The sequence below is a fragment of the Clytia hemisphaerica genome, unplaced genomic scaffold (genome assembly GCF_902728285.1).
Source record: "Clytia hemisphaerica strain Z4C2 unplaced genomic scaffold, Clytia hemisphaerica genome assembly, whole genome shotgun sequence".
NCBI classification, from domain to species: Eukaryota; Metazoa; Cnidaria; class Hydrozoa; order Leptothecata; family Clytiidae; genus Clytia; species Clytia hemisphaerica.
In genome coordinates this window covers 522646-547110 of record NW_027104129.1, presented here as the reverse complement: position 1 = coordinate 547110, position 24465 = coordinate 522646, and the positions used below count along the sequence as shown (strand labels likewise).

General features: G+C 35.7%; 3 protein-coding genes and 1 long non-coding RNA gene across 4 annotated transcripts in view; 1 reads left to right on the top strand and 3 right to left on the bottom strand.

Moving 5' to 3' along the window:
* The window catches only part of LOC136813642 (uncharacterized), a 319208-nt gene that overhangs the window by 95953 nt on the left and 198790 nt on the right, over positions 1 to 24465 (bottom strand). The gene's annotated exons all lie outside the window — the stretch shown is intronic.
* On the bottom strand, positions 6058 to 7406 carry LOC136813606 (uncharacterized). The gene is made up of 4 exons (XM_067070103.1): positions 7300 to 7406; positions 6920 to 7000; positions 6550 to 6744; positions 6058 to 6376 (listed from the first exon to the last, which is right to left on the bottom strand). Exons 1-4 carry the CDS (start codon positions 7337 to 7339, stop codon positions 6195 to 6197), a joined length of 498 nt encoding a protein of 165 aa, XP_066926204.1. The 5' UTR covers positions 7340 to 7406; the 3' UTR covers positions 6058 to 6194.
* On the top strand, positions 10184 to 11443 carry LOC136813605 (uncharacterized). Its single transcript, XM_067070102.1, has 4 exons — positions 10184 to 10255; positions 10512 to 10592; positions 10768 to 10962; positions 11115 to 11443. The coding sequence occupies exons 1-4, from the start codon at positions 10216 to 10218 to the stop codon at positions 11294 to 11296; spliced, it is 498 nt and encodes a 165-aa protein (XP_066926203.1). The 5' UTR covers positions 10184 to 10215; the 3' UTR covers positions 11297 to 11443.
* LOC136813636 (IQ motif and ubiquitin-like domain-containing protein) lies at positions 12174 to 20447 on the bottom strand. The gene is made up of 14 exons (XM_067070144.1): positions 20066 to 20447; positions 19791 to 19880; positions 19530 to 19675; positions 19225 to 19308; positions 18846 to 18944; positions 17240 to 17338; positions 16736 to 16847; positions 16109 to 16284; positions 15388 to 15558; positions 14826 to 14919; positions 14360 to 14442; positions 13881 to 13981; positions 13304 to 13637; positions 12174 to 12507 (listed from the first exon to the last, which is right to left on the bottom strand). The coding sequence occupies exons 1-14, from the start codon at positions 20394 to 20396 to the stop codon at positions 12343 to 12345; spliced, it is 2085 nt and encodes a 694-aa protein (XP_066926245.1). The 5' UTR covers positions 20397 to 20447; the 3' UTR covers positions 12174 to 12342.

Here is a 24465-nt window from a genome sequence, read left to right as displayed (position 1 = left end):
AGCAGATATTGAGATGAAGGCAAGAAAAAGTTTGTTTTTTGAGAGGTAGAGAAGCAAATTCTTGAGTACTATGATATTTGCAGTCAAAATGATTAACATGATCATCAAAAGTAATATCGCCACGTTGTTCATCGATTTGAGAATCGAAGTTAGAAAAAGAGTTTGAAATAGAATTTAGATGTCTAAAATATGATTTTAAGTGACTTATATCTTTACCAATGGGTAATTTTTCATTGGATTCGAAATTAGGTAGAGCATCATGCGTACAAAGTTTACAGAGCCAAATGTTTTTTACGTATTTTGGTTCAACGCCTAAGCACCGTGCATGGGATCGTCTTTTACACTTGGGGCAAGAATGAAAAGTTTTAGAAGTTATTTTTTTCGAGCAAACAGAGCAGTCATCGTTTGCCATTGTAGAGTTTTTGTGTGCAAAATAAGTTTGCAAATGTTCCTCGAGCCAAAATGGGGTAAGTCTTAGTCAGTACAGAGCATGCATCGGATTTTTCAATATTTTACGCCTTAAATATCATAAGCTTAATCCCTCCTGTAGTTTTTTCATCTTACAAAATTTCCTTTTTACACTCATATTTTTATGCCTTATTTTGTCCGGAGATATTGAGGTTAACCCTGGGCCGGAGAGGGAAACCACGCTAAGCATTTGTCATTGGAACCTGAATAGTGTCTGGGTTGAAGATTCTATGGGAGATTTTATTAAGATTAAACAACTTTCTGCATTTCTAAACATTCACAAATTCGACATTGTCTGTTTGTGTGAAACTTTTCTGAATTCTGAGATAAAAGATAACGATCCTAGGCTGGTTATTGATAATTATGAGATCAAAAGATGCGACCATCTCTCTAATAATAAGAGAGGTGGTGTTTGTATATATTATCGAGATCATCTAGGTCTCGATGTGAAACCACAACTCACTACTTTGGACGAATGTCTTGTAGCTGAGATGAAAACCGGTGCGAACCGGTTTTTTCTTTGCGTCTGTTACCGTTCCCCCAGTCAGACTTCTGATGAATTCGATGTTTTTTCTCGCAAATGGGAGGAGACTATAATAAATATCCAAAATTTTTCTCCTACTGCTACAATCTTTCTTGGGGATTTCAATGTCAAGAATTCTGACTGGTGGAGCGGTGATGTCACCAATCCTGGAGGTAGAGAAATTCAAAATCTAGCTACCCAGCATGGTCTGAAACAATTAATTGATGGGCCTACTCATCTCCTTGATAATTCAACTTCTTGCATTGATCTAATTTTTTCATCAGCATATCATTTGATTCTGGATACTGAAACCATCATTAATATTATGTCAAACTTTGTGCCTAATAAAGTCATTACCATCAGGAATAAGGATGCGGTATGGATGACGGCTGAGATAAAGAGAGCCCTACTTGTAAAATTGAAAGTTTATGAGCGGTATGTAAAAAATGGGAGGAGGAAAGAAGACCTCAAAAACCTTCAAGAACATCAATCTAGGTGTAGAAGGGCTGTCAGGGATGCTAAAGATTCTTATTTTTCTCGCTTAGCAAATAACCTTAATGACCCAAACTTAAGTTCAAAGAAATACTGGTCTATTCTAAATCAATTTCTTCATAGGAGGAAGTCGCCAAGGATTCCACCTGTTCGAGATTCCTGCAATAATCTTATTGCTGACGTCGCTACAAAAACAAATATATTTAATCAGTTCTTTGCTAATCAGTGCTATCTCATAGACACTGATAGTGTTTTACCGCAACAAAAATATGTAACTAATCTTAGAATAAACAATATCGCTCTTGATGAAGCCAAAATCTTAGCCCTCATTCGCGCACTTACGACTAACAAAGCGCATGGTTGGGATGACATCTCCATACAGATGATTAAAATTTGTGATGAATCCTTGGATAAACCTCTTATGAAGATCTACCAATATTCTTTGGATTTTTGCATTTTTCCATCAAACTGGAAAAGAGCAAATGTTGTTCCTGTGTACAAAAACAAAGGGGACAAGAGTGTGGTAAAAAATTATAGACCAGTGTCTCTTCTGCCTATTTTTGGAAAAATCTTTGAAAAATACTATCTTTGACTCCGTCTACACCTATTTCGAAAACAACAATCTTTTCACAAATTCCCAGTCTGGTTTCCGCAAGGGTGACTCTTGTGTGTCTCAGCTGTTATCCATAACACACGACACCCTGAATGGTTTTGATGTTGATCCACTTCTAGATACTCGTGGAGTGTTCCTTGATATTTCCAAAGCTTTTGACAGAGTTTGGCACGATGGTTTAATTTTCAAACTTAAGTCATATGGTGTTTCTGGCTCCCTTCTTTTATTAACCCAGAATTTTCTACACGGGAGACGGCAGCGGGTTGTTCTTGATGGTCAAGCTTCTGATTGGACGGAAGTCTTGGCAGGTGTACCTCAGAGATCTATTCTCGGACCCCTCTTTTTTTTGATTTACATTAATGACCTCCCTGAAGGAATCATTTCCATGATCAAAATTTTTGCTGATGACTCATTTTTGTTTTCGCTTATCCTAGACCATATTCGCTGTTCTCAAGAACTGAACAGTGACATGCAGAAGATAAGTGAGTGGGCTCATCAATGGAAAATGTCCTTCAACCCTGATCCTTCTGAACAGGCAGTTGAAGTGTACTTTACCCGGAGGTTAAATCCAGCTGGCCCCCATTCTTTTCAATAATGCAGCCATTGCAGTTCAGGATCATCAAAAACATCTTGGTCTCATACTTGATCAAAAGCTGGCCTTTGACCGTCACCTTGATGAAAAAATAAAAAAAGCTAATCAAGGTATTGGTCTTATTCGCAGACTTCGTAAGTTTCTACCCAGGGAATCTCTTGTCACTATATACAAAACCTATGTTAGACCACACCTAGATTATGGAGATATCGTATATGATCGTCCTGGTAATTCTACATTTTCTGAAAAACTCGAGTCTGTTCAATATGATGCCTGTCTTGCAATTACTGGATGCTTCAGAGGAACATCCAGAGAAAAAATATACCTTGAGCTAGGCTTTGAAAGCCTGGCAGACAGACGGTTAATTAGAAGACTCGTATTTTTTTATAAAATAATCAATGGCTTTGCTCCTGCTTATCTTACGAATATTCTTCCTCCCCAGAGAGGAGAGGAAGAACGCAATGCAGGGCGAAGGATAAAACCACCACTCGAGGCACCTTTCTGTAGAACCGAGCGTTATCGTGCCTCTTTCTTTCCTTTTTGCATAAATGAATGGAATAACCTCGGAGATCATATACGAAATCTTCCCACTATTAAGTCTTTCAAGCAAGCAATTCTCCGATTTCTCAGACCCAGTGCTAACTCAATTTTCAGAGCTAGTGACAACGATGGTGTTGTTCTCCTTAACCGATTAAGGGTTGGTTTCAGTCATCTTCGTGAGCATAAGTTCAGGCATAATTTTGCAGACACAGTTGACCCCTTCTGCAACTGTCGACAAAATTCAGTAGAAACAACACAGCATTTTTTGATGCATTGCTCTGATTACTCTAATGACAGACTTGTGATGTTTGACAGCCTTCTTCAACTTGACATAACCTTGTTTCCATTTAATCCCAAAACATTGTGTAGAATACTTCTTTATGGCGACCCCGATTTTAGCATTGTCCAAAATCACGATATATTGAGTATAACAATAAAATTTATCTGTGATACAAGCCGTTTTGGGGGGCCGTTATTTTAGTCTTTTACTCTAACTGCTCTCCAAGCTCTTTTTGTTTTTGTTTTTTATTTTTTGTTAGTATTTATCCTCTGTAGTAAGTTTTTTTTTTCCATGCATTTATCAATTGATTTATTAATTTATTGTTAGCTTAGTTTGGGTTCCTTCCTCCTGGCGGTATGATCTGGTGGTCCTTTTGCGGGATGTTAGGAACCCTTAGTTTTGTACTATTTGTTCGTGTTACATATACTATAGATAAAAAAAAAAAAAAAAAAAAAAATCCTAAATGACATAAAAGGGAGTTTTCATTAATGAAGCATTGGAAAAATCAGAAAATCTTGGAGGAAAATAATGAGAAAAAAGCAGCCTCAAATGACAAAGACATTTCTCAACCGAAAAAAGAAGTGATTGTATTTACCGAAAATTTTTAATTGCGTTAAACTCATAAAAACCCTATAGTCTATTGGCCCCATCTGAGAAATTGACTTCCAGAAGGAACATTGTTTTTGCAAATCTTTTTAAACAGTTCTGATCTATACATGAAAATAAATCACTATGCAAAGTTTAAGCTTTTAAATGATTTCACTTGAGCCCTATTTATGGCACTTTAAAATTTCTCAGATTTCAGGATTTGCAAGAATAATTGAGTTTTAGAATTGACATTTTTGTTAAAATAAGATTCAGCTCAAAATATTTTCGTACCCTTCCCAAAGCCCTCAAGTTTTTTTCATACCCTACCCAAAAGAGGGACAAAATTTCATGCCCTACCCAAGTCCCTTCCACCCTGGTATATGATATAATTAATGACTGCTCCCTAACAAAGTGTTTTTCAACAAAAAATTCTTAGAATGCTGTATTATCATATTTTCTCAATCGTATTTCAGAGAAATCTAAAAAAACATCAATTTAAAGGGGGAAGTTAAGTAATTTCTAGGGTATATACCGGGTGACCCACGAAAAAGTTCGGACCTTTCTCGGCGTCTTGAGGCCGAACAAATGTCCCAAAGTGCTCGGAGTTTTGGTATTTAAAAAGTAGATATCCTAACTTAAAATTTGAGCTATCACTTTTTAAATTTGACCAACTAGTTCTCTACTTATGACCTTTTAAACTCAAAATTCACTTTTCGGAAAGTGTAAAAAACACGTAAAAAAGAGGTATTAAATTAATGCAGTCAATTAGAAAATCTCTTATAAATTGACTTATTTAACGAGTTTTATGACATTAATAATTATTAAAAACACCTTTGAAAGTAGTTTTTGTTTAAAACAAGACTAGTTTTTATCAAAATTGGCACTTTCAAGGAATTTTCTCAAAAACTGTATATCAAAAACGTCTAAAAATACCTAATTTGATACCCCTTTTTTACCTGTTTTTTACACTTTCCGAAAAGTGAATTTTGAGTTTAAAGGTCATAAGTAGAGAACTAGTTGGTCAAATTTAAAAATTAATGGCTCGGATTTTAAGTTAGGATATCTACTTTCTAAATAATAAAACTCCAAGCACTTTGGGACATTTGTTCGGCCTCAAGACGCCAAGAAACGTCCGAACTTTTTCGTGGGTCACCCGGTATTTTCTTCGTTTTCAACATTGTATATCAATATTGGCCAATATTATGTACGCAAAGATAATTTTTTGTTGTGAATATACTTTTTTGTTGTAGCTAGAGCCAGTAGCGTGGTGGGGGGGGGGGCTGAAATACATATCGGCATGTTCTTTTCCCGGTAACTGGAGTATAGAATTGAAACTTTAGTTTATTACCGGATATTTTCCAACGGATTTTTCCAAATGAGCATTTACGGGCAGTCGTTCCCAGACTTTGGACGCACAGAGATTTCATTTGCACTTGCACGAGTGATCCCGCGGCACAAGAATATTACAGCGACAGACATTACCCAGACAGATATTTTCCTGACTTGACATTTCGCCGATAGACCTTTTCCCCATCAAAAAAGGTTTTCATAAACAGACAAAAAAGTCTGGCGGACTACAAAGTAAATGTGTTTTTGATATTTACTCTTTTGAAAATATTGCTAAGCTTATTTTTATAAGTAAAAACTTCATAATCACTATCTACCCTTATCGGGCAGGGGGTGGACCGTAAATAAGTTGACCATAATAATGACAAATATGTTTATCTGCATCTTTTACTCACTTTTTCCAAAACAATTCCAAATTTTCAATGATAAGTTTTTCTACCCTCACATGAAACCACAAACTTTTCCTTAAAACTTATATTTTGCTAAATAATGTGAAGAAATTTGAAAAAGGATTGGTTTATTTGATTGTTTTCAACTGGGGAACAAATTGGAGTATAATTTTCAACTGAAGACAATATTTCCAACAGGGCCTGAAAGAAAGGGGAATCCAAATGTAAGAATGTGTTAAATATAAACCGGCTTATATTCTAAATTTCATCGTATATATAACATTCTTAAAGAAAAAAATTACAAAATAAATCATCCTTAGTCGTGTCTCAATTTGCTGAGTCAGCGTTATTTGTGAGATGAATTACCAAGGATGGTAGGAGAATCGGTGGATGCAAACTTGTTCTGAGTAACTGAAAACAGTTGTAGCGGGGCATGCTTTCAAGTATGGTGTTCCATTGGAGCATTGAACAAAGTATCTTGGGTAGTAATAATCATTGAATGGGTAGAGACGATCTGTAAGTCCATGACAGAAAGTTGGTGGGCCTGTAAATCATAAAAATAAAAACACTTTTATACAAAATTCGTGAAAAGAAAGGTGAATTTTTTGCTTTTCTTGTGTTCATTTAGAGTGAAAGAGTGACATCCTTTTTGGCGTAAAAAAGCATCTCTGTTTTTTTTTTTAATTTACTAAGAAAAAACTAAATAAAAGCACTTACAATAAGGAGGGTATCTCAAGTAGCTTCGTGCAGCTCTCACACAAGCGCTGTTTTTTTCGTTGTAGATTTGATAATCTGGACATGAGCGGCAAACTGGTCCTGTGTTAGAGCATTGAACCCAGTAGTTTGGGTAATAGTCTGAATATCTGAAGAGTGCTCCAACATTGTGTGCGTTACATCCTTTGAAAGCAGAACCTGGCGAGAAAATATTCAATTTTATTTTTATTGAAAATTAGTGAGAATTTCAGCAGCCTTTTAATAATGACAAAAAAAGATAATTTCTTTGAAGGAAACTCATTCAGTTTTTCATTCATCAGTTTTCGACATACTAAAAATGAAACGCTTAAACTATTGAAACTTTTTTACTTACAAACAGGTGCACGTCGTCGGTATTGACAAAGAAATCCGCGGCATCTTGGGTGCCTTGGTGGACTGTGTGATGCACTGCAAGCTGAAAAGGGATAACAAAGGGGGCTGTTACAGTATAACAGTCTTAAAAATAGTGTAGGATATAGAATAAATCTCTTAAACGTTGGGAACTTATCATTTTGGGTTCAAAAATTATGCTTAGAATTTTGGAGAGAATAAGGATCCACCCCAAGGGAAAACAGAACAGTCATCTTTTGTTTGTGTTTTGTTTATATTGTGATCGAGTCTTGTTTCTTTTGTGATCGTGGATTAAGGTTGAAGTTAAAGAAGGTAAAAGCTGAGAAAAAATAATATTTTTTCTTGAAGGAGGATCAAACTTACCAGCGATGAAAGCGAAAAGAAGAACGAATGCAATCTTCATTTTGATTCTTGAATCTTCCTGATCGACGAGAAACTGATTTGTTTTTCGATGCTTTTAACTACAAAATTCATCCCTTATATACTCTTTAAAACCTTGCGTAACTATGGTTACCTAATTGCCTTGTTTGAAGTTTAGAATCTTGCGGGAATTTAGGGCCATGCCTTTTATAATTTACTTCCTCACCAAAAAAATGGTGATAGCAATTCTTGTGATTGAAACATTATCGGAATCTAATTAGTGGAGGGTAACCATCTTTTCAAATTTTAATTTCAGGAGCAAGTTTAATGGGTTTACACTAACAAGAACATAACAATTTTTTCAATTGGACTTAAGTTTAGCAATTAATTATAACTAAGCAGTTATATTTTTGCAAATCACTCTTTGTGGCAAGGAAGTCGTTAAATCTGAGTTTAGATTACATAAATCTAGATTACTTCTCATTAGGTTCCCATCAGCAAGTGACAAATTATTAGTAGCAAGGGTAAGTTAGTAGTGAGAGCCATTTTTTTAACTTCAGTAAGTCGCAAGAAGAATGTTGGATGCCTCCCAGACTCTTCATTTGTGAGCCATTTATTTTGATGAATTTTTTTTATAGCCCGAGTGACCCTCAAAATGTCCCTACTGAAGTTTATCCTGTCACAAACTTTATAAAATATCACTTCTCGGTTACTGTAAAGCTAGAGTAGTCCAGTAGCCCGGAGAGGGGTTTGCTTAGGTGTGCTGGGTATGTGCGACCTATAAAGGTTTTCTGTAAGAGTCCAAAATCCATGAAAATCAAAATGTCCTCTCTTGTGATTTCCAAAAAAAAAAGGAAAATGGCGAAGTGAAAAGTGAAAATCGACAAAATTTTGAGAAAAAGCTAATTTTTTCTCTCTCTAAGGGTCGGACATACCCGTCACCTTACAAACCTAGTACCGCCGGGTCCATTAGCATTTTGTACATCAATTCCATAATACACTGTGAAAGAAGTGAAAGTACCTGTCTTTGTCCCTAGCTTCACGCCATCACGCCTTTTTTTTCCGATTTCACGCCATTACGCCTAGAAAATTTAGTTTTCACGCTCATATTCTTTGGATAAATTCAGTTTTAGACCACTTTTAGACCCATTGGTGTGGATAAAAGGCTGTTATATAAACTTAATTTTTGCCAAAAATAGGTGTGTGTTTGGTCCTCAATTAGTTTTTCGGCATTCTCATACGTGCACGTCAAGAATATATCATTTTTCCTATCGGAAACACCCGAACAATCTAGAAGGAATCTGACCTCTGTTTTTATCTTTAGTAATACACAGAGGTCAAATTCCAGTTTTTTCGGATGTTTCGATAGGAAAAATGACGTAATCTTGACTTATGCATATCAAAAATTGTTTGACAACTAGTGGGATAAATCAAATTGCCCCGGTTTGAGGGCTTAGATATATTTGAGTAAATTGACAAAACCCACCATGGTTGGGCAACGGAGAAAATTATTGAATTTTGAAGGGTTCAAAGTGCTATCTCAATTCAATTTGAAAAATAATGGAGATCTCTTAAATAAGTACAAGTAGCTTTTTTTGGTAAAAATATGAGGGGCCATGCCCTCTGGTCCCCCCGTTGACGGGACCCATGGGCATTAATTGTTAATTAGCGTGAATAGTTTTCAAAAGGGGAACGAGGAGGAGCAACCATGGTTTGCGCCGACGAGAGAATTTTTCAATTTTCAACCCTCTCATAGCATTCGACTTTATTTTTAAGACTAGCTAGCAACTGCTAAATACAATTGGAAGTTATAAGGATAAATGACAGATGAATAAAACTGTTTGCACCGTTTCTTTTCTATGTTTTGAAATGAGATTTATAGGAGGCCCCACCATAGTTGGGGCCAACCAAGAAAACTCTCGAAATTGGCTAAAATGGACATTGAATTACGATTCAAGTAATAAATATAATTTTCACGATCACGCTGAACTGCAAATTTCACGCCATCACGCCTAAAAAAACTCGATTTCACGCCATCACGTCGTATTTGTTTTAATTTCACGCCATCACGCCACGAAAAATCCTCCATCACGCCAACCACTGCGGGGCCTCATATATCTAGGATCTGGTTCAGCTTTTTAAATAAAATCTTTTATTAATAGCACACCCAAGAATACACCCCCTTCTAACAGACCCAATGAGAACCCTTTCCACCGGAAAAATTGGCCAAAATATCGTCCCTAATGGAAAATTATACTCAAATCTTTGTTCTCACTTAAAAAAAATAAAATAAACCAATCCTCACTGCAAAATATTATGCTAATTTTTTCATCCCCGCTGAGTTTTCTGGACAATGGAATTGTAAATCCCCGGCCAAAAAAACATTAGAATATAATTCCCCATCATGTTTCAGACCGTTATTTTTATCCCACTGGCTGAAAAAATCCTACCAGGTCTGTGAGAAAGGGGTGTAAGAATCAAGTATTGAAAAAAATGGAATCAGTATCGAGAACTTCGGGTGTGTTCTCAAAGTATTTTATACATAGTTTCCAACTTCCTTGTCAAAAGAGTAAAAACACCCTGCTGGCGATAATTAAGAAATCCAACTAAGTTTAGACATGAAAATTGATTGATTCTCATTTAAAGTTCTAAATTCTAGATTGTGTTTTTAATTGCACTTAAACTACATTCAATTATCTATACATTCGTTGCCAATTAAAATACCTCCTCGATTTTGTGGTAAGGAAGTCATTAAAAAGGTGAAACCTAAAAAAATCTAACCCCAAACAAACAAATTTAGCTCATTTTGTCCCCATAGTAACGCAAGGTTTTAAAGAGTATAAAAGGGATGAATTTTGTAGCTAAAAGCATCGAAAAACAAATCAGTTTCTCGTCGATCAAGAAGATTCAAGAATCAAAATGAAGATTGCATTCGTTCTTCTTTTCGCTTTCATCGCTGGTAAGTTTGATCCTCCTTCAAGAAAAAATATTCTTTTTTCTCAACTTTTACCTTCTTTAACTTCAACCTTCAACCACGATCACACTAGAAACAAGACTCGATCACAATATAAAGGATCTTTATTCTCTCCAAAATTCTAAGCATAATTTTTGAACCCAAAATGATAAGCTCCCAACGTTTAAGAGATTTATTCTATATCCTACACTATTTTTAAGACTGTTATACTGTAACAGCCCCCTTTGTTATCCCTTTTCAGCTTGCAGTGCATCACACAGTCCACCAAGGCACCCAAGATGCCGCGGATTTCTTTGTCAATACCGACGACGTGCACCTGTTTGTAAGTAAAAAAGTTTCAATAGTTTAAGCGTTTCATTTTTAGCATGTCCAAAACTGATGAATGAAAAACTGAATGAGTTTCCTTCAAAGAAATTATCTTTTCTTGTCATTATTAAAAGGCTGCTGAAATTCTCACTAATTTTCAATAAAAATAAAATTGAATATTTTCTCGCCAGGTTCTGCTTTCAAAGGATGTAACGCACACAATATTGGAGCACTCTTCAGATATTCAGACTATTACCCAAACTACTGGGTTCAATGCTCTAACGCAGGACCAGTTTGCCGCTCATGTCCAGATTATCAAATCTACAACGAAAAAAACAGCGCTTGTGTGAGAGCTGCACGAAGCTACTTGAGATACCCTCCTTATTGTAAGTGCTTTTATTTAAAAAAAAACAGAGATGCTTTTTTACGCCAAAAAGGATGTCACTCTTTCACTGTAAATGAACACAAGAAAAGCAAAAAAATTACCTTTCTTTTCACGAATTTTGTATAAAAATGTTTCTATTTTTATGATTTACAGGCCCACCAACTTTCTGTCATGGACTTACAGATCGTCTCTACCCATTCAATGATTATTACTACCCAAGATACTTTGTTCAATGCTCCAATGGAACACCATACTTGAAAGCATGCCCTGCTACAACTGTTTTCAGTTACTCAGAACAAGTTTGCATCCACCGATTCTCCTACCATCCTTGGTAATTCTTCTCACAAATAACGCTGACTCAGCAAAATGAGACACGACTATCCAATAACGAACCCTGCACCAAATCATTTCTTTATTATTTTCTGTTTTGTAAGATTTTATACATGATTCATTTAAGAATATAAGCCGGCATATATATCTAATTTATTGATGTTATCTATTCTTGTTTAACCTCTCATAAAGGATTAACATCCTTATTACTGGAGAGAAGGAAATTCAGATGAAATGATCCGAATAACATCCTCCTTGATAACATCTGTGAAACATCAGTCTGTGAAACATTCCCGGGATCCTCTTAAAGCTTTTTGATAGACTGAATGGCACTGATAAGTGGCCCGGCGTAATTTGGCAGACTTCCATTTTTTGGCTTTGAGGTGGTAGCAAATACATGCCACTAGATTCAGTGAAAAAAACAAGAACAAGAAACAGAAAACAATAACCAATAGACCAATTTTTTCAAATGTTGAGTTATTTACATGTTTTTATTATAGTTTCGAAAACTTTGATGGGTTTTAGAATATATCCTATTGATTTGTTGTTTTTGAAAGCGAAAGTGAAATAATTCAAGATGGCGATATCCTCTAGTCTACTTCACTCAGTCTGAAGTTGACTCTAGTCCAGTGAAATATTAGAAATCATTTACTAAAGGTTTTGTTTTTAAATAAGAGTGATATCGTTTGCTTACTCATCTATTTTTATTCCCATGTTCTTTCAAATTGGATTGACACGGATGTGGAGCAAGATAGGTCAGAAAGAGGAAAATTTTTACAACAAATAATAGAAATAATGATTTTTGCTCCCTCGTCATGCGCTACGCGAACAAAAATTCGAAAATTTGTATATCATTAAAAACAATCAGTGAGTTTAAAAGGGTTTATGGACTTAATTTTTATTCTGATATATACGACTTAGATATAATCGTGAGAGAGTTAAAAATGATGTTAATTTATAGACTTAAAAACATTGACAATATTTACAACAAGGTACAACTACAAAATTAAACTTTCAATTTTCAAAAAAAGAAGTTTGAAAAGTTTAACATCTATCCACTAACAGTCCCAGCCAGTCTGTTAAATAGCGGATCTTTTACAGGGCTTTTACTCTTTGCTCTTTGGCTTTTAGATTCGATGTTAGCCAGTTTTGCGAAATGTTGTTTCGCTAGCAAATGCTTGTTACGTACTTTTCCAATAAAGATGCGACCGTAAGCCTGAAAAAAGATGAAAGAAGTTCAATTTAGTAATTCTCTAATCTAAAAATAAATTTGTGTATCCACCGGAAAGTCCAAGAGTGTATCCCTTTTACCAACAAAATAATAAGAGCAGTGGTTTTTCATCTGACTACTCTCGGGTACCTAATAGCCGGGGGGAGGGGTTTGGAATAAGCCGGGGGATTGTAAATAAAAATGTCCTGGGTGGAAAATTTTCGAAAATGAGGCAAATACAGAAGAATTAGGGCAAAAGAGGGAACTTTCATTTTCCCAAAAATCAATAAGCGGGAGGAGGGGGCGTTGGAAGAAGAATGTTCTGGATGGAAAATTTTTGAAAAATTGATTAGCGGTCCCCCGGCTATTAGGTACCCGAGAGTAATCTAACTGACCGGCCTTGCAATCTTTTCAGACCGTTGAGTCATCTGCATTTTTCGGCAGCTAACTTATTGTTCCATTTACATTTTCAGTTATGCTGACACTACATTACAAAAAATATCATTATTTATCCCGATTGTCACAGCGGGCGCACAAAAGTTATAAGATTTAAACTGTGACAAACTTTAAAGTGAGACCTAGTGTGTTATTATGGATATTGCAATGAAAGGAAAAACAGGTAAGATCATTTTAGCTCTACCCAAACGGCTGCTTTGTTCACTCCATTTAGATCTGGTTACTCAGGTAGTAAAGTTAGGTAAGTCTGGTAAAAGGAAGATTCTATAGCTTTGACTAAATATGAGAAAAGCTATGTCTAACATTATCCTCCTTTCCAAAAAAAGTTGAAAAATAAAATCATTACCTCAGAGACATTTTCAAGTTTCATATGAGCACTAGCTTCATCTTTGGTGAAAAGTACGCAATTCCAGGGCGACCAGGGTTCGTGTCGGTTCCAACGAATCAAGACCAACTCATAAAGATCTTCAACGCCACTCAAAGCGCTTTGTGAATTCCAAATATTTTCGATCAAGTACCGTAAATCAGCGTCTTGAATAATGAACGCGATTTTGGAATTATCATTAAATGCTTCTTCTGTTTGGCGTAAATTTTGTAAAATAAAGCGTATTTTGGTGAAGTCGTGCCTTAAACGTGAGTTGTTGTCTAGCGCGCAACATTTCTTGCAACGGCCGGTGATTCTATTAAAGTAATGAAATTATTGAAAATTATTTTTCAAATAAGCATGATACACAACTCTATCAAAAACTCTTTAGTAGGTTTAAATTATTTACTATGCTGTCCGTTCGCTGGAGTTGAAGGGAGGGGATGAGGGGCAGGGAGAATGGTTACATTTTATAGGTATATATGCGGATCTCAAGGAAAGCTTTTTCTAAGGGCTTAGAAAAAAAGTTAAAAAAACTCTCGAATATCAATCTTCTTACTTGGAGTTTGATGCTAAAGGAAATTCGGTGGCTGGTAGATATTTATTACAACTTGGACAAAAGTAAATGTCTTTTCGAAGTTTGTTGACATCTTGTGGCACCTGCAATATTAAAAGAACTTGGTTTACTGAGAGTAAGTATTATGCTTACAATTTTCTATTGTTCCAAACAAATGCAAGCCATTGTCTCATTAATATTCAAATCGAAGTTGTATAAAATATACCACCTGTAAGCCTGAAAACTAAGCATTCGTAAAATAATTTTGCAGAGGGGTAAATTACATTACGTCACGAGCAACGCTTACCTCGTTATCAAAATATTGTCCTGGTAATTGATTTCCAGAGGAGTTCATAAGAAGTTCACTCTATTTAAAAAGTAACACTTTAAAGTCTCAAACTCACGGGATATAATCACTTTGGTAATGGTTTCAAAACGAGGCTGTCGTTACACTCTAAATAATTAATAAAAAGTAACTATACCTTCAAGAGTCTTGCAATCTCAGGGTTGAACATTGGTGTTTTGCAGTATTGAATGAAAAGTGTGTTGATTCGCTGTCGTAGTCCTGAAGAAAATTAATTTCTTTTGCATAATATTATATTCTAATGACGCTAGAGTGACATAAAAAAGGATCCAGCCATTACGTAATCTTTCACCAGGGGTTTTGTTTTGTTTTTGATATAATAGGGTTGCGAATGAAAAATTAACTCGGATTCTAAATTCTGGGCCGGCCAATTCTTAGCAAGCCCAGTGTATTGATTAGCGTCAATGCAATATGTAGTTAAGACGGTGAATTGTAATTTTTTACCGTTCGCCTGGCCTAAATAAGACTCCTGATTATATACCCAATCACAAACACTGAGAAAAGTTCTAGGAATGATGCAGAAGCAGAGGGTTGTTGCAAAATATAGAAAATACCAATGTAAAATCGCAATGAAGAGAGCATACCATCAAGATTTGAATTCTTGACTTTTCTACCCAACAGGTCAGCTTCCCTGTCAATCAAACTGATCAGTTCTTGAGTCAATTTACAATCGTGTTCCTAAAAAATGCAAGTTGTTAACTGTTAATTAATACAGTGGATTCTCGGTAACACGAACACGCACGGGGAATACAAATTTGTTCCAGATAAGGAAATTTCAAGTTATAGAGTAAGGTCTTCAAGGCATTGTTTGAAGAAATCATAAAAGTTCTTCGAGTTAAGGAGTCATTCGAGTTATAGAGGTTCGAGTTAAAGGGACTCTATTGTAGTATAATAATCAAAATATAATTCTCTGTAGTATAATGAACGATAAAAGAAAAAAGAAAAAATTCAAAAAAGAGCACACAAAGAACATAACATAACCGGGCGTTATAATGAGATATAAATTTTTATATTTATAAAATCATAACATTTTTCATGACTACCGTCATTAATTTTGAGCGGAGATTCTGCAGTCATACAAGTCATCATACAAGGGACGCTAATTTTGTCAATTTGGTAAATTCGGATATTTTTAACAGAACTTACGGCTACAGTCTGTTTTACCGACAACAATACATCAAGTCGTTCGTCCGTCGTCAAATAATCCATTTGCAAACTACCATACAAATCTTTGAGTTCTTTTGCGCGAATGGTATGCTGAGTACTCATTTGTGTTACTTGACCGTCATAAGCTCTCCAGAATTTCGCCGATCCAGCCTGAAATAAAAAAGAGTTTGTTCAAGTTGCCTAGCATAGTCAATCGATATTTTAGTTGAGCTGCTCAGTAATCCAATACCTTTAGACAGTATTTCACCTTGCTCGGCTAACTATGAACGGAAATATTTATTTATGTATTTATGATGGTTTTGACGCTTTAGACAGTTTCGCCACCCAACTTTTCTTTTTCCAGTCACCGAATCATGGCTAACTTTGAATAGATCAAGATATTCACGGTCTTACAATAGAAAGAAACATTAATCTCTGCGTAGCCTGTACCAAACTCTTCTTTGCAGGAGAAAAACCAAGAAGTAAGGTTAGGACATAAAAGTCAAATTTCGCCCATAGTACGATATAGAGGGATTTCTTGCTGACGATATGGTGAAGTTCGATTCCCCCTCTCAACCGTGGTGAAATATGGTAAAAATAATTCAATGAAAAAAGTTATTTTGGATATCGTTCTCGCTTACATAATTGTGTCTATGAGTATTTTGCACTGTTTTGCATCGAAACAAGAGCAACGTATTAGGATATTATGATTTGCACCTACCTTTTCTAAGGTTCGCAAGATATGTGCTTCCTCGTTATTTTTATCGGCATTTATGCGATGTCGTTCTATAGACTGTATCAGGTATGTTTCTTGCTCCAGTAGACCTACAAGTGCAGCCTTTCGTTCAGGTCCTGAGTGGTTTGTGTTGATTCTCTCAATCTCTTCCTGTCTCCATTCTATGAAGAAATAGATGTTATATCTGTCACCCAGATGCAAAAATTTTCATTCAACACGCTAAAGCTCTGAAAGTCGGGAAAATTTTCAACATCTGGAAGATTATTTTTGAAAGATCGCGTCAAGGATTTTGCAGCGGGAGGCCTCGTAACCCACCCCTCGTTTTCCGAGATTGGCGGGTAAAACCGAAATATTCTTGGGTTTACACGCAAGGGTAGTTTAACCCGACCGGGGAATTTCGTATTTGTACATAAAGTCAATGTAAGCTGACACGAATGAGAAATCTGTGATATAGTGATCAGAGAAACTGGCTTGATTTTGGTGAGCTAGGTACTACTGCCATGATAAGCAAAATCTGTAAAAAAGAAACTGTTGTCAACACTGACGAAAATCCATCGATTCCTGTAGAAAGTTTTTGTGTTTAGTGGAAAAAAATTAAAGTTAACCACTTACTTTCCAAAGCAGAATACAATAAATCAAAGTCTGCTTTGGTGCGTGGTTTCATACGTCGTTCAAATTCACGGCGCAATCTCTCTGCACGTTCTGCAGCTCTTTGTTCTGCTTGCTGGAATAAAATACGAAAAGGGAAGAATTTTATATTCAGCGTAAAATTATCCCACAATCTCAAACTTTGGGAAGAGCTGGAGTTTTTATAAGATACTTCACTAATTGGTCATTTGAAGTGATAGAGATGACGCGTTCTTTAGAAAAAGTAACACAATTGTTTTATTACTGGTTAACGACCAACCAAATCAAATAAGAGCTTGTAAAAACTCCAGCTTGTCCCCAAACTTTGTGAAAGTATTGGTTTTGAAGAGATCTGGCGATCAAGTAAATTTATAGGTGTCTAAAAAATGGGGTTTTTTAGAGGGGGATAAATAATAAAGTAACAAGTCACTACAGTGAGAAATTGTTTATCTCACTGGAGGGAAAATCTAAATAACAAGTATAATTTACCTTATGTTCCCAGTCCAGTCGATCTTGTTTATCTCTTTTCAACTTCTTGACAAAGTTAGTAGATAGCCATCTTCGCCAATAACTTTGTAAAATGATAATCTGATAATATAAACGGAGTGGAAAGAGTTTTTAAACGTTGTCCAAAGCACTGTTTGAAAATGAAAAATGGAAAATAAACCGATCTAAAGTAGATGTGAAGTTTTACTTAAATGAGGCCCCCCCCCCAGCGGTTTGCGTTATGGCGTGATTGAGACTTTTTTCTTGCGTGATGGCGTGATTAGAGATTTTTTGTGGCGTGATGGCGTGATGCGTGATTTGGGCTATTTTTCACTATTTTTTGCGTGATGACAAATTCTAGCGATTTTCGTGATGCGTGATGGAGAAATTTTTTTTGCGTGATGGCGTGATTAGGGGTGCCGCTAGTCTGAATCGCAGACCTCTATAAAACCCCAGGTAGTATAGGTCTGCTTAATGATCTACCAACCGCTTTCCGATTCGGTTTTTTTTAATTCGATGTATTTTACAGAATCTTGGCGAGTTAATAATTTGATTGACATTGATGTACACGCAAAAACGATCGTTTCGAACGTTTTCAATAGAATGTTTACATTCGAAATTCGAATTCCAGACCAGAAAAACAAAAACAGAAAGAAAGATAAAAAACAATCTAATGCGCGCATTTTGTATAGTCTGTAAATTTATTTTTGACTTTTGCTTTTATAAGATATCTGGTCTGTAAATTTATCAAAACTTTTCCTTCAGCTCTTCGCTCGAAGCTCAAAAATACAAATATGAACAAAAAAGTGAAAGAAAACAAACAACCAAAAACATTCCAATCTCTTCAACTTCAAAAGAATTGAAGCTAAGTACATGAAAAAGATAAACACAAAGGCCACACACAGTATCGAAAAGTGAAATGTAAAAGATGAAGAAAAGTTTTTTGTTTGTTTTAACATTTAACAAGGGAACAACAACACTCCCTTTTTGCAGAGTCATAAAGAGGTAATGTCAGAAATATTCAATATAACCCCCAAAGTGTACTGTATATACATAACTAAAATACCTTGAAATAATCTACTACAACAAATCTGTAGAACTGATAAAACAATTATCTGGAGCCAAAGTGATCAACGAATCCAGTGTGGTAAAAAATTATACACCCATACAAGTCCAAATTCAAGCATCAAAGTGTAGTTTTATGAAGCAAAATTTTGTTGGTGCACACAGAAGATACATCAGGGCACTTAAATTCAATAAATCTAATTTCTAATCTTTTACAAAATCTCCACATTAAACAAGAAAGGAGGAAGAAAAAGAAGCAAACTTCCTTCCGCCTACTTTTTTTTCGAAATCCAAATATATTATTTTCCAATCTATGATTTGGTGCCTCAAAGAAAATTTAAACATTACGTAATGTTATATTTGTAGACACTCGCCAGCTAAAAAATGTCTTTAGCCGTATATCGGCTAAAGGCGGCAAATCTCTGGACAAAGGAAATATCGCTTATTAAGCATCCTCTATAAGGAGCACGAATCCGTTAGTGGATGCCAGCAGCCTAGGGTGCCGCTGGGGGGGGGGCTCTTAAAACAAAAAACAAAAGGATACCTTTTCAAGTCTCATTTTTTCTTTTTCTTCAGCAGTTACATATGGTCCTGGTACTTTGACCACATCTTTGACGTCAGATATGTAACACCCTGGTTTCGTCTGAAAAAAGGTAAACAATCAATCAATTTAATAATCAGTCAACTCAAATTTTCATTGTATTTCTGTAACAAAAGATGCTGAGGAGTTTACTTTTGCTAAGGAGAAACCCTGGATTTTTTATATAATTTCAAAAAAACAACATTTTAAATGATTATCATGGAGTTGGGGTTTTAGAGCAGTAGTAGGCTATATATAAAATTAATTCACAATCGAGCAATAAACTTTCAATTTTTAATCATTCAAATTTTTTAAAAAGGTAAAACTTTAAAAGAACAAATACCATTTGTGTAGATGTTTCATTGAATGTTTGCTGTCCGTAATTCTTTGTGGTGACTGTTTGTGTATCTCGATTGAATTTTTCAACCTGTATATGAACATGAAAATTATGATATATATTGTAGAAAACAATTAATGAAAAACATTTAGATGCATGTTTTATCAAAACATGAAATTAAAATTTAAATGGTATTTTCTTTGCAGTATAATTCCTTGATTTATAAAAGTAGGAAGCACGTTTTTGTATTTTTTTCTCTTCGGAGTTCTAAAATATTTTAAGTATGATATGATATTTTAAAGGTCAATTACCGTAGATGCTAAAACTTTCTTTGGGAAGGTTTGAGCAGATGCATTTAGATATTCAACACCAGTCAGTTTGTGACGGAAACCTCCCAAGAATGGTTTCCTTGGACATTTATCAATGATCCTCACATTAATGGTCTTTGTAATGTCATCTGAATGTAAAAAGAAATAAAGAACTTGAAGATGCACTGTTAATCGTTTGCAAAAGAAGCAGTTTGAAGTAGCACCTTACTCCAGAATTGAAAAACCATATTGATTATTAATTACCGTCAGAAACAACAACTTTCAATAATTTGGATTTTGCTTCATTAATGGGACTTGTAACTTCATTTTCTTTGTATTCAATTGGAGAGTCACCTTTAAAAAAATGAAAATACAAATAAATGATAATCATTTTCATAATTCAGATTAACTGCAGATCTCCAGCAAATGATAACAATCAGATCACTCAATATGATCATAAAGATATGCTATTATATTGTTGCATTTTTGAACAGGGAACTAAAACTGAGTCATAATAGAAAATAAGTTTTCAGAATTACCTGTCCTAGTTTCTGTTGATTGGGTATTCACAGTATCAATACCACCTTCCTTTTCTGCTAAATTTTCCGGGAGATTTTCTTCAGCAAACTCATCATTTGTTTGATCATTTACATTCTCAACAGGTGATTGCTTGGGAATTTCATCTGTACTTAAAGGAGACTCATTTTCATTTTCACTGGTACTTGGACCATCAACTTGTTCTTCATTATTTTGATCTGTGTTTGAGTGTTTTGATATTTCAGCTCTGATGACGGTTGACGCTGTTTCATCTTCATTGATTTTAATACTGTTACTCTCTTGAACAGCATCAATTTCATCTATTTCAGACATCTTTCATGTTTTGTTTGACATTTTTCTATTCAAAGAGCTAAAACTAAATAAAAAATTAAATTTCGTCTTTTGAAGTTATTTTGTTTAGCTCTCTTATTTTCAATTCGTCAGAATGACATCCTCAACTAGAAAAAAGTCTTGGAGATAAACTTACATATGTTTTTCATATTTTCATACCAAATACACATTTTTTTATAAGAATGGTGCTTATTTAGTCCTTTGGCATGATCGCAATACGCGGAATTTACTTTTAGTCAAAGCTTTGATTTGTTTTTTTATTTCATTATGGATATTCTTACCTTTTTGGCGGAAATCATCCTAATATATGCTTAGGTTAAGATCAAAATTTAACCTATATTTACACGCCGGAAGCGTGACATAAGCATAGAATGACATTTTTATGAAAGTATTGAGTGTTACTGGGGTATTATTGGCAATCTATAAGTGAAAATGCTTTATTAAAATGGCACTCTAAAGGTTCAGATGCTAAGTAAGTAAGTTCCATGATTGTGATATTCTTACCATATTCTTAAATTTTTGGCCAATTTCATCATAAATATTCTTATAAAGTTTTTCTTATAAAAAAGTGTGTACAAGCACAGTTTTTTTGTTCCTGTCAGCATCATAGCTCTAAAGTTCTAAAAGAGTATCCAGTAGTATGCCAGAATAACATTCAGTTTTCAATGGGAATCAAAATGCCACTATGAAGTGCACTCACAAAAAATCACTAACAGTCACTGTTATCAAAATATGATAATCAAACAAAGGATTCTCTGTCAATAACCTTGTAAACATTCCATCAACAACTATCGAAATGATCTACTGCATCTAAATTCTACCATTTTGAAAATGTTAAAAGTAACACCCACGGTTCAAGGATTTGGCCCAGTTGAAAAAAGCCATCACCGCAGAACATATTCCGAACACCTCACAGAAGAAAAACCTATCAATAATTTACTCCAGTGAAGAGTAGTATATGGGAATCGATTATACTGTAGCAATGGACTGCAGTGGATAGTATTCAATCACCATTATCCCTTTATTTTCATTTCTGGAACTTTTGCAAAAAAAAAGGAAAAATACAAAAGTTACTGCTCTATTCACATACCGAATTCGAAAGTTCTTCTATATGTAGCGTTTTTTGCAAACTTAAAAAAACTGATTTTTGTCCCAGCAAAAATAACTGGATTGCCAGGCCTGCGGGACCGACATGAGTCATGACCCAACCCTGTCGATGCATCGGGAAAGTCCAGTGTTTTTGTCAGGTGTCAGTGTTAATTATCAAATTACACTGGACAAAACTTTCTGGTGTTTGTCTGGTGTTTTTTCCGATTTTCTGATATTGGAAATCAGGAAATCTTTTCCAAGAAATTGTAGAAATCGGGAAATTTTTTTCTGAAAATCGGAAAAGTCAGAGAATCCGAAACATTTTTGAAAAATTAGGAAATTTTTTTCCTGAAGTTCTGAAAATTGGGGACACTTTCTAAATCTTATTTTTTTTAATCAGAAAGATGGGAGAGAAAGAAAGATCTCAAATATAAAAAATACGTAAAAAATAAAACTTTTCAAAAATTGGGTGAGGCAGTGTGGGTGTGAGTCTCAGGTTCAATGTGGGAGAGTTGGCACCTCTGTGTACCGCACCCTACATCTGTCTAATTCCGTCAAACTACCGTAAATTGGTCTAATATTGACATCCCTCTTCTAATTCCGACACCCCTCTCTAGAAATAGGAATAATACAGTCTGGGAAATCCTCTCAATTGCACGCTTATGTTCCGAGGCCGTAAGCGCGCAATTGCACGGTTATCAAATAGCAGAATTTTCAAGCGTGTAATTACACGCTTATCGAAATTGTTCTGAAACGAGCGGTAAGCGGTAAGCGTGCAATTGCACCCTTTATTATTCTGACACGCAATTCCTTCCGAAAGCTCTGTTGAATTTCAAAAGCCTAGGGCAGTTTTACTCAAAATTTATCGTAGAAGAAGATTCCGTAAAAATGGATTGCCCGTTAAACCATGCCTTTGCCGAATTAGAGAATTCTGAACCCCTTGAAATCCCTAAGCAATTTTAACCGGGGCGGGAGCGGGCGTAAATTATAACCATGCAATTGCGCGCTTACGCCCTCGGAACATAAGCGTGCGATTGAGAGAATTTCCCAGACTGTAAACGGAAGGCCAGGATCACTTCTAGACAAAGAATTTTTTCCTCTCTGATCACTAAGCAAAGAGAAATAGTTTACATCAGCAATTCCGTTCTTCCAATTATTCCTATCTCTAAAGAAGGGTGTCAAAATTAGAAGAGGGATGTTGATCGACATTAGACCAACTTACGGTTTCTGGTTTATTTACTGTATCTGGTAACTACCGTCAACTGCTTTAACTTGGGACTTCTAGACAAAGAATTTTTTCCTCTCTGATCACTAAGCAAAGAGAAATAGTTTACATCAGCAATTCCGTTCTTCCAATTATTCCTATCTCTAAAGAAGGGTGTCAAAATTAGAAGAGGGATGTTGATCGACATTAGACCAACTTACGGTTTCTGGTTTATTTACTGTATCTGGTAACTACCGTCAACTGCTTTAACTTGGGACTATATGACAAAACACAGGCTGGAAATTGGGTCACCATTTCACCAAACCTCCAAAGTCATTTGATTTGAGTTAATGAACGACATATTAAAAAATACACGATTTCTCTTTCGCACCGGCCAAGTAAGCCTTTAAATCAAAATATGAAAAAAATCTGTAGTGGAACACATGCATGCGAATGTCTAAAACGAAGAAGACCATATATTTGTGACAAAACGATGGAGCGTTCGACATCACTCGCGCAGTATATAAATACACACTCTTATTTGTTAATCCCATTGGGCGATAGGCGGCGGGCGTTCTCGCTCTAATTCTCCTATCAGCGTCCAGTCATTTTGAATGAAAACTACCGTCAACTGCTCCAACTTGGGACTATCTTACGCAACATGGGACAGCCATTCCACCGCCATTTCACCGAATCTCCAAAGTCATTTGATTTGAGTTAAATGAACCGCGTATATATTAAAAAAATACACAATTTCTCTTTCACACCAAGTAGGCTTTTAAATCGAAATATGAAAAAATCCGTAGTGGAACACGCGCGAATGTGAGCGTTTGACATCACTCGCGCGGCAAGTTACACACTCGCTATTTGTTAATCTCATCGGGCGGTTAGGCGGCGGGCGTTCTCTAATTCTCCATTCGGCGTCCGATCATTTTAAATGAAAACAAAAGTTAAAAAGGGCGCACTATCAGCCAGTGTGGAAATGATGCAAAGTCCACACCGAATCCTTATTTGTTAAAACTGAGGTCTACGCCAAAAAAAGTTCTGCTTGCGGAACAGCGAAATTGCAGGGGGGCTGGGGTGCTGTTAGCTCCCCTAAACGGATCCATGGCTTGGCCCTGGGATATTTGATTTTCTCACCCCGAAAAGTTGCTCAAATAAGCTTTATATTTTATTTACACTCCTTATATGATGGTGGTCGAGGGAGAGGCTTAAACCAGGCATTATGAAATCATGCGTTAGAATGGGGGTGGTTCTCTCGCCTTGAAATGCTTTGACTTAGACCAATATCTTACTTTATATTTGCTCCTTACGCCAATATGCCAAAAGTAATTACTGCCTCACTCCGAATATATTCGGCGTACTATGCACCATTTCCAGCCTGGGCTATCAGTGAAAGTTAATATATCGTGACATGTTAGGACCCTGCCGACGCACCGGACTTAACGAACACCGGACACGCGAACGTCCGGTGTAAAATGAGAATTTTTTTTACCACCAGACAATCTCTACCGTAGGTTGGTCTAATGTCGACATCCGTCTTCTAATTTCGACATCCTTCTTTAGAGATAGGAATAATAAGAAGGTCGAAATCACTGATAGACCAAAAGATTTGTCCTCTCTTGCGCTAATCAAAGTCAATCAGCGATTCCGACCTTCCTTAGTTTCTATTGTTCCTATCTTTAAAGAAGGGTGTCGAAATTAGAAGACGGATGTCGACATTAGACCAACTTACGGTATACCGGACTTAAGGAAGTC

What these genes read in the sequence shown, in the direction of transcription:
- LOC136813605 (XM_067070102.1), top strand. Translation starts at nt 10,216, where the DNA reads ATGAAGATTGCATTCGTTCTTCTTTTCGCTTTCATCGCTG. An exon ending in TCTTTTCGCTTTCATCGCTG is followed by an intron (nt 10,256 to 10,511) that starts GTAAGTTTGATC and finishes ATCCCTTTTCAG; the next exon opens with CTTGCAGTGCATCACACAGT. An exon ending in CTTGAGATACCCTCCTTATT is followed by an intron (nt 10,963 to 11,114) that starts GTAAGTGCTTTT and finishes TATGATTTACAG; the next exon opens with GCCCACCAACTTTCTGTCAT.
- LOC136813636 (XM_067070144.1), bottom strand. Translation starts at nt 20,396, where the DNA reads ATGTCTGAAATAGATGAAATTGATGCTGTTCAAGAGAGTAACAGTATT. An exon ending in CAAGAATTCAAATCTTGATG is followed by an intron (nt 14,443 to 14,825) that starts GTATGCTCTCTT and finishes AATTTTCTTCAG; the next exon opens with GACTACGACAGCGAATCAAC. An exon ending in AACTTGAAAATGTCTCTGAG is followed by an intron (nt 12,508 to 13,303) that starts GTAATGATTTTA and finishes ATCTTTTTTCAG; the next exon opens with GCTTACGGTCGCATCTTTAT.
- LOC136813606 (XM_067070103.1), bottom strand. Translation starts at nt 7,339, where the DNA reads ATGAAGATTGCATTCGTTCTTCTTTTCGCTTTCATCGCTG. An exon ending in CCGACGACGTGCACCTGTTT is followed by an intron (nt 6,745 to 6,919) that starts GTAAGTAAAAAA and finishes TTTTCTCGCCAG; the next exon opens with GTTCTGCTTTCAAAGGATGT. An exon ending in CTTGAGATACCCTCCTTATT is followed by an intron (nt 6,377 to 6,549) that starts GTAAGTGCTTTT and finishes TATGATTTACAG; the next exon opens with GCCCACCAACTTTCTGTCAT.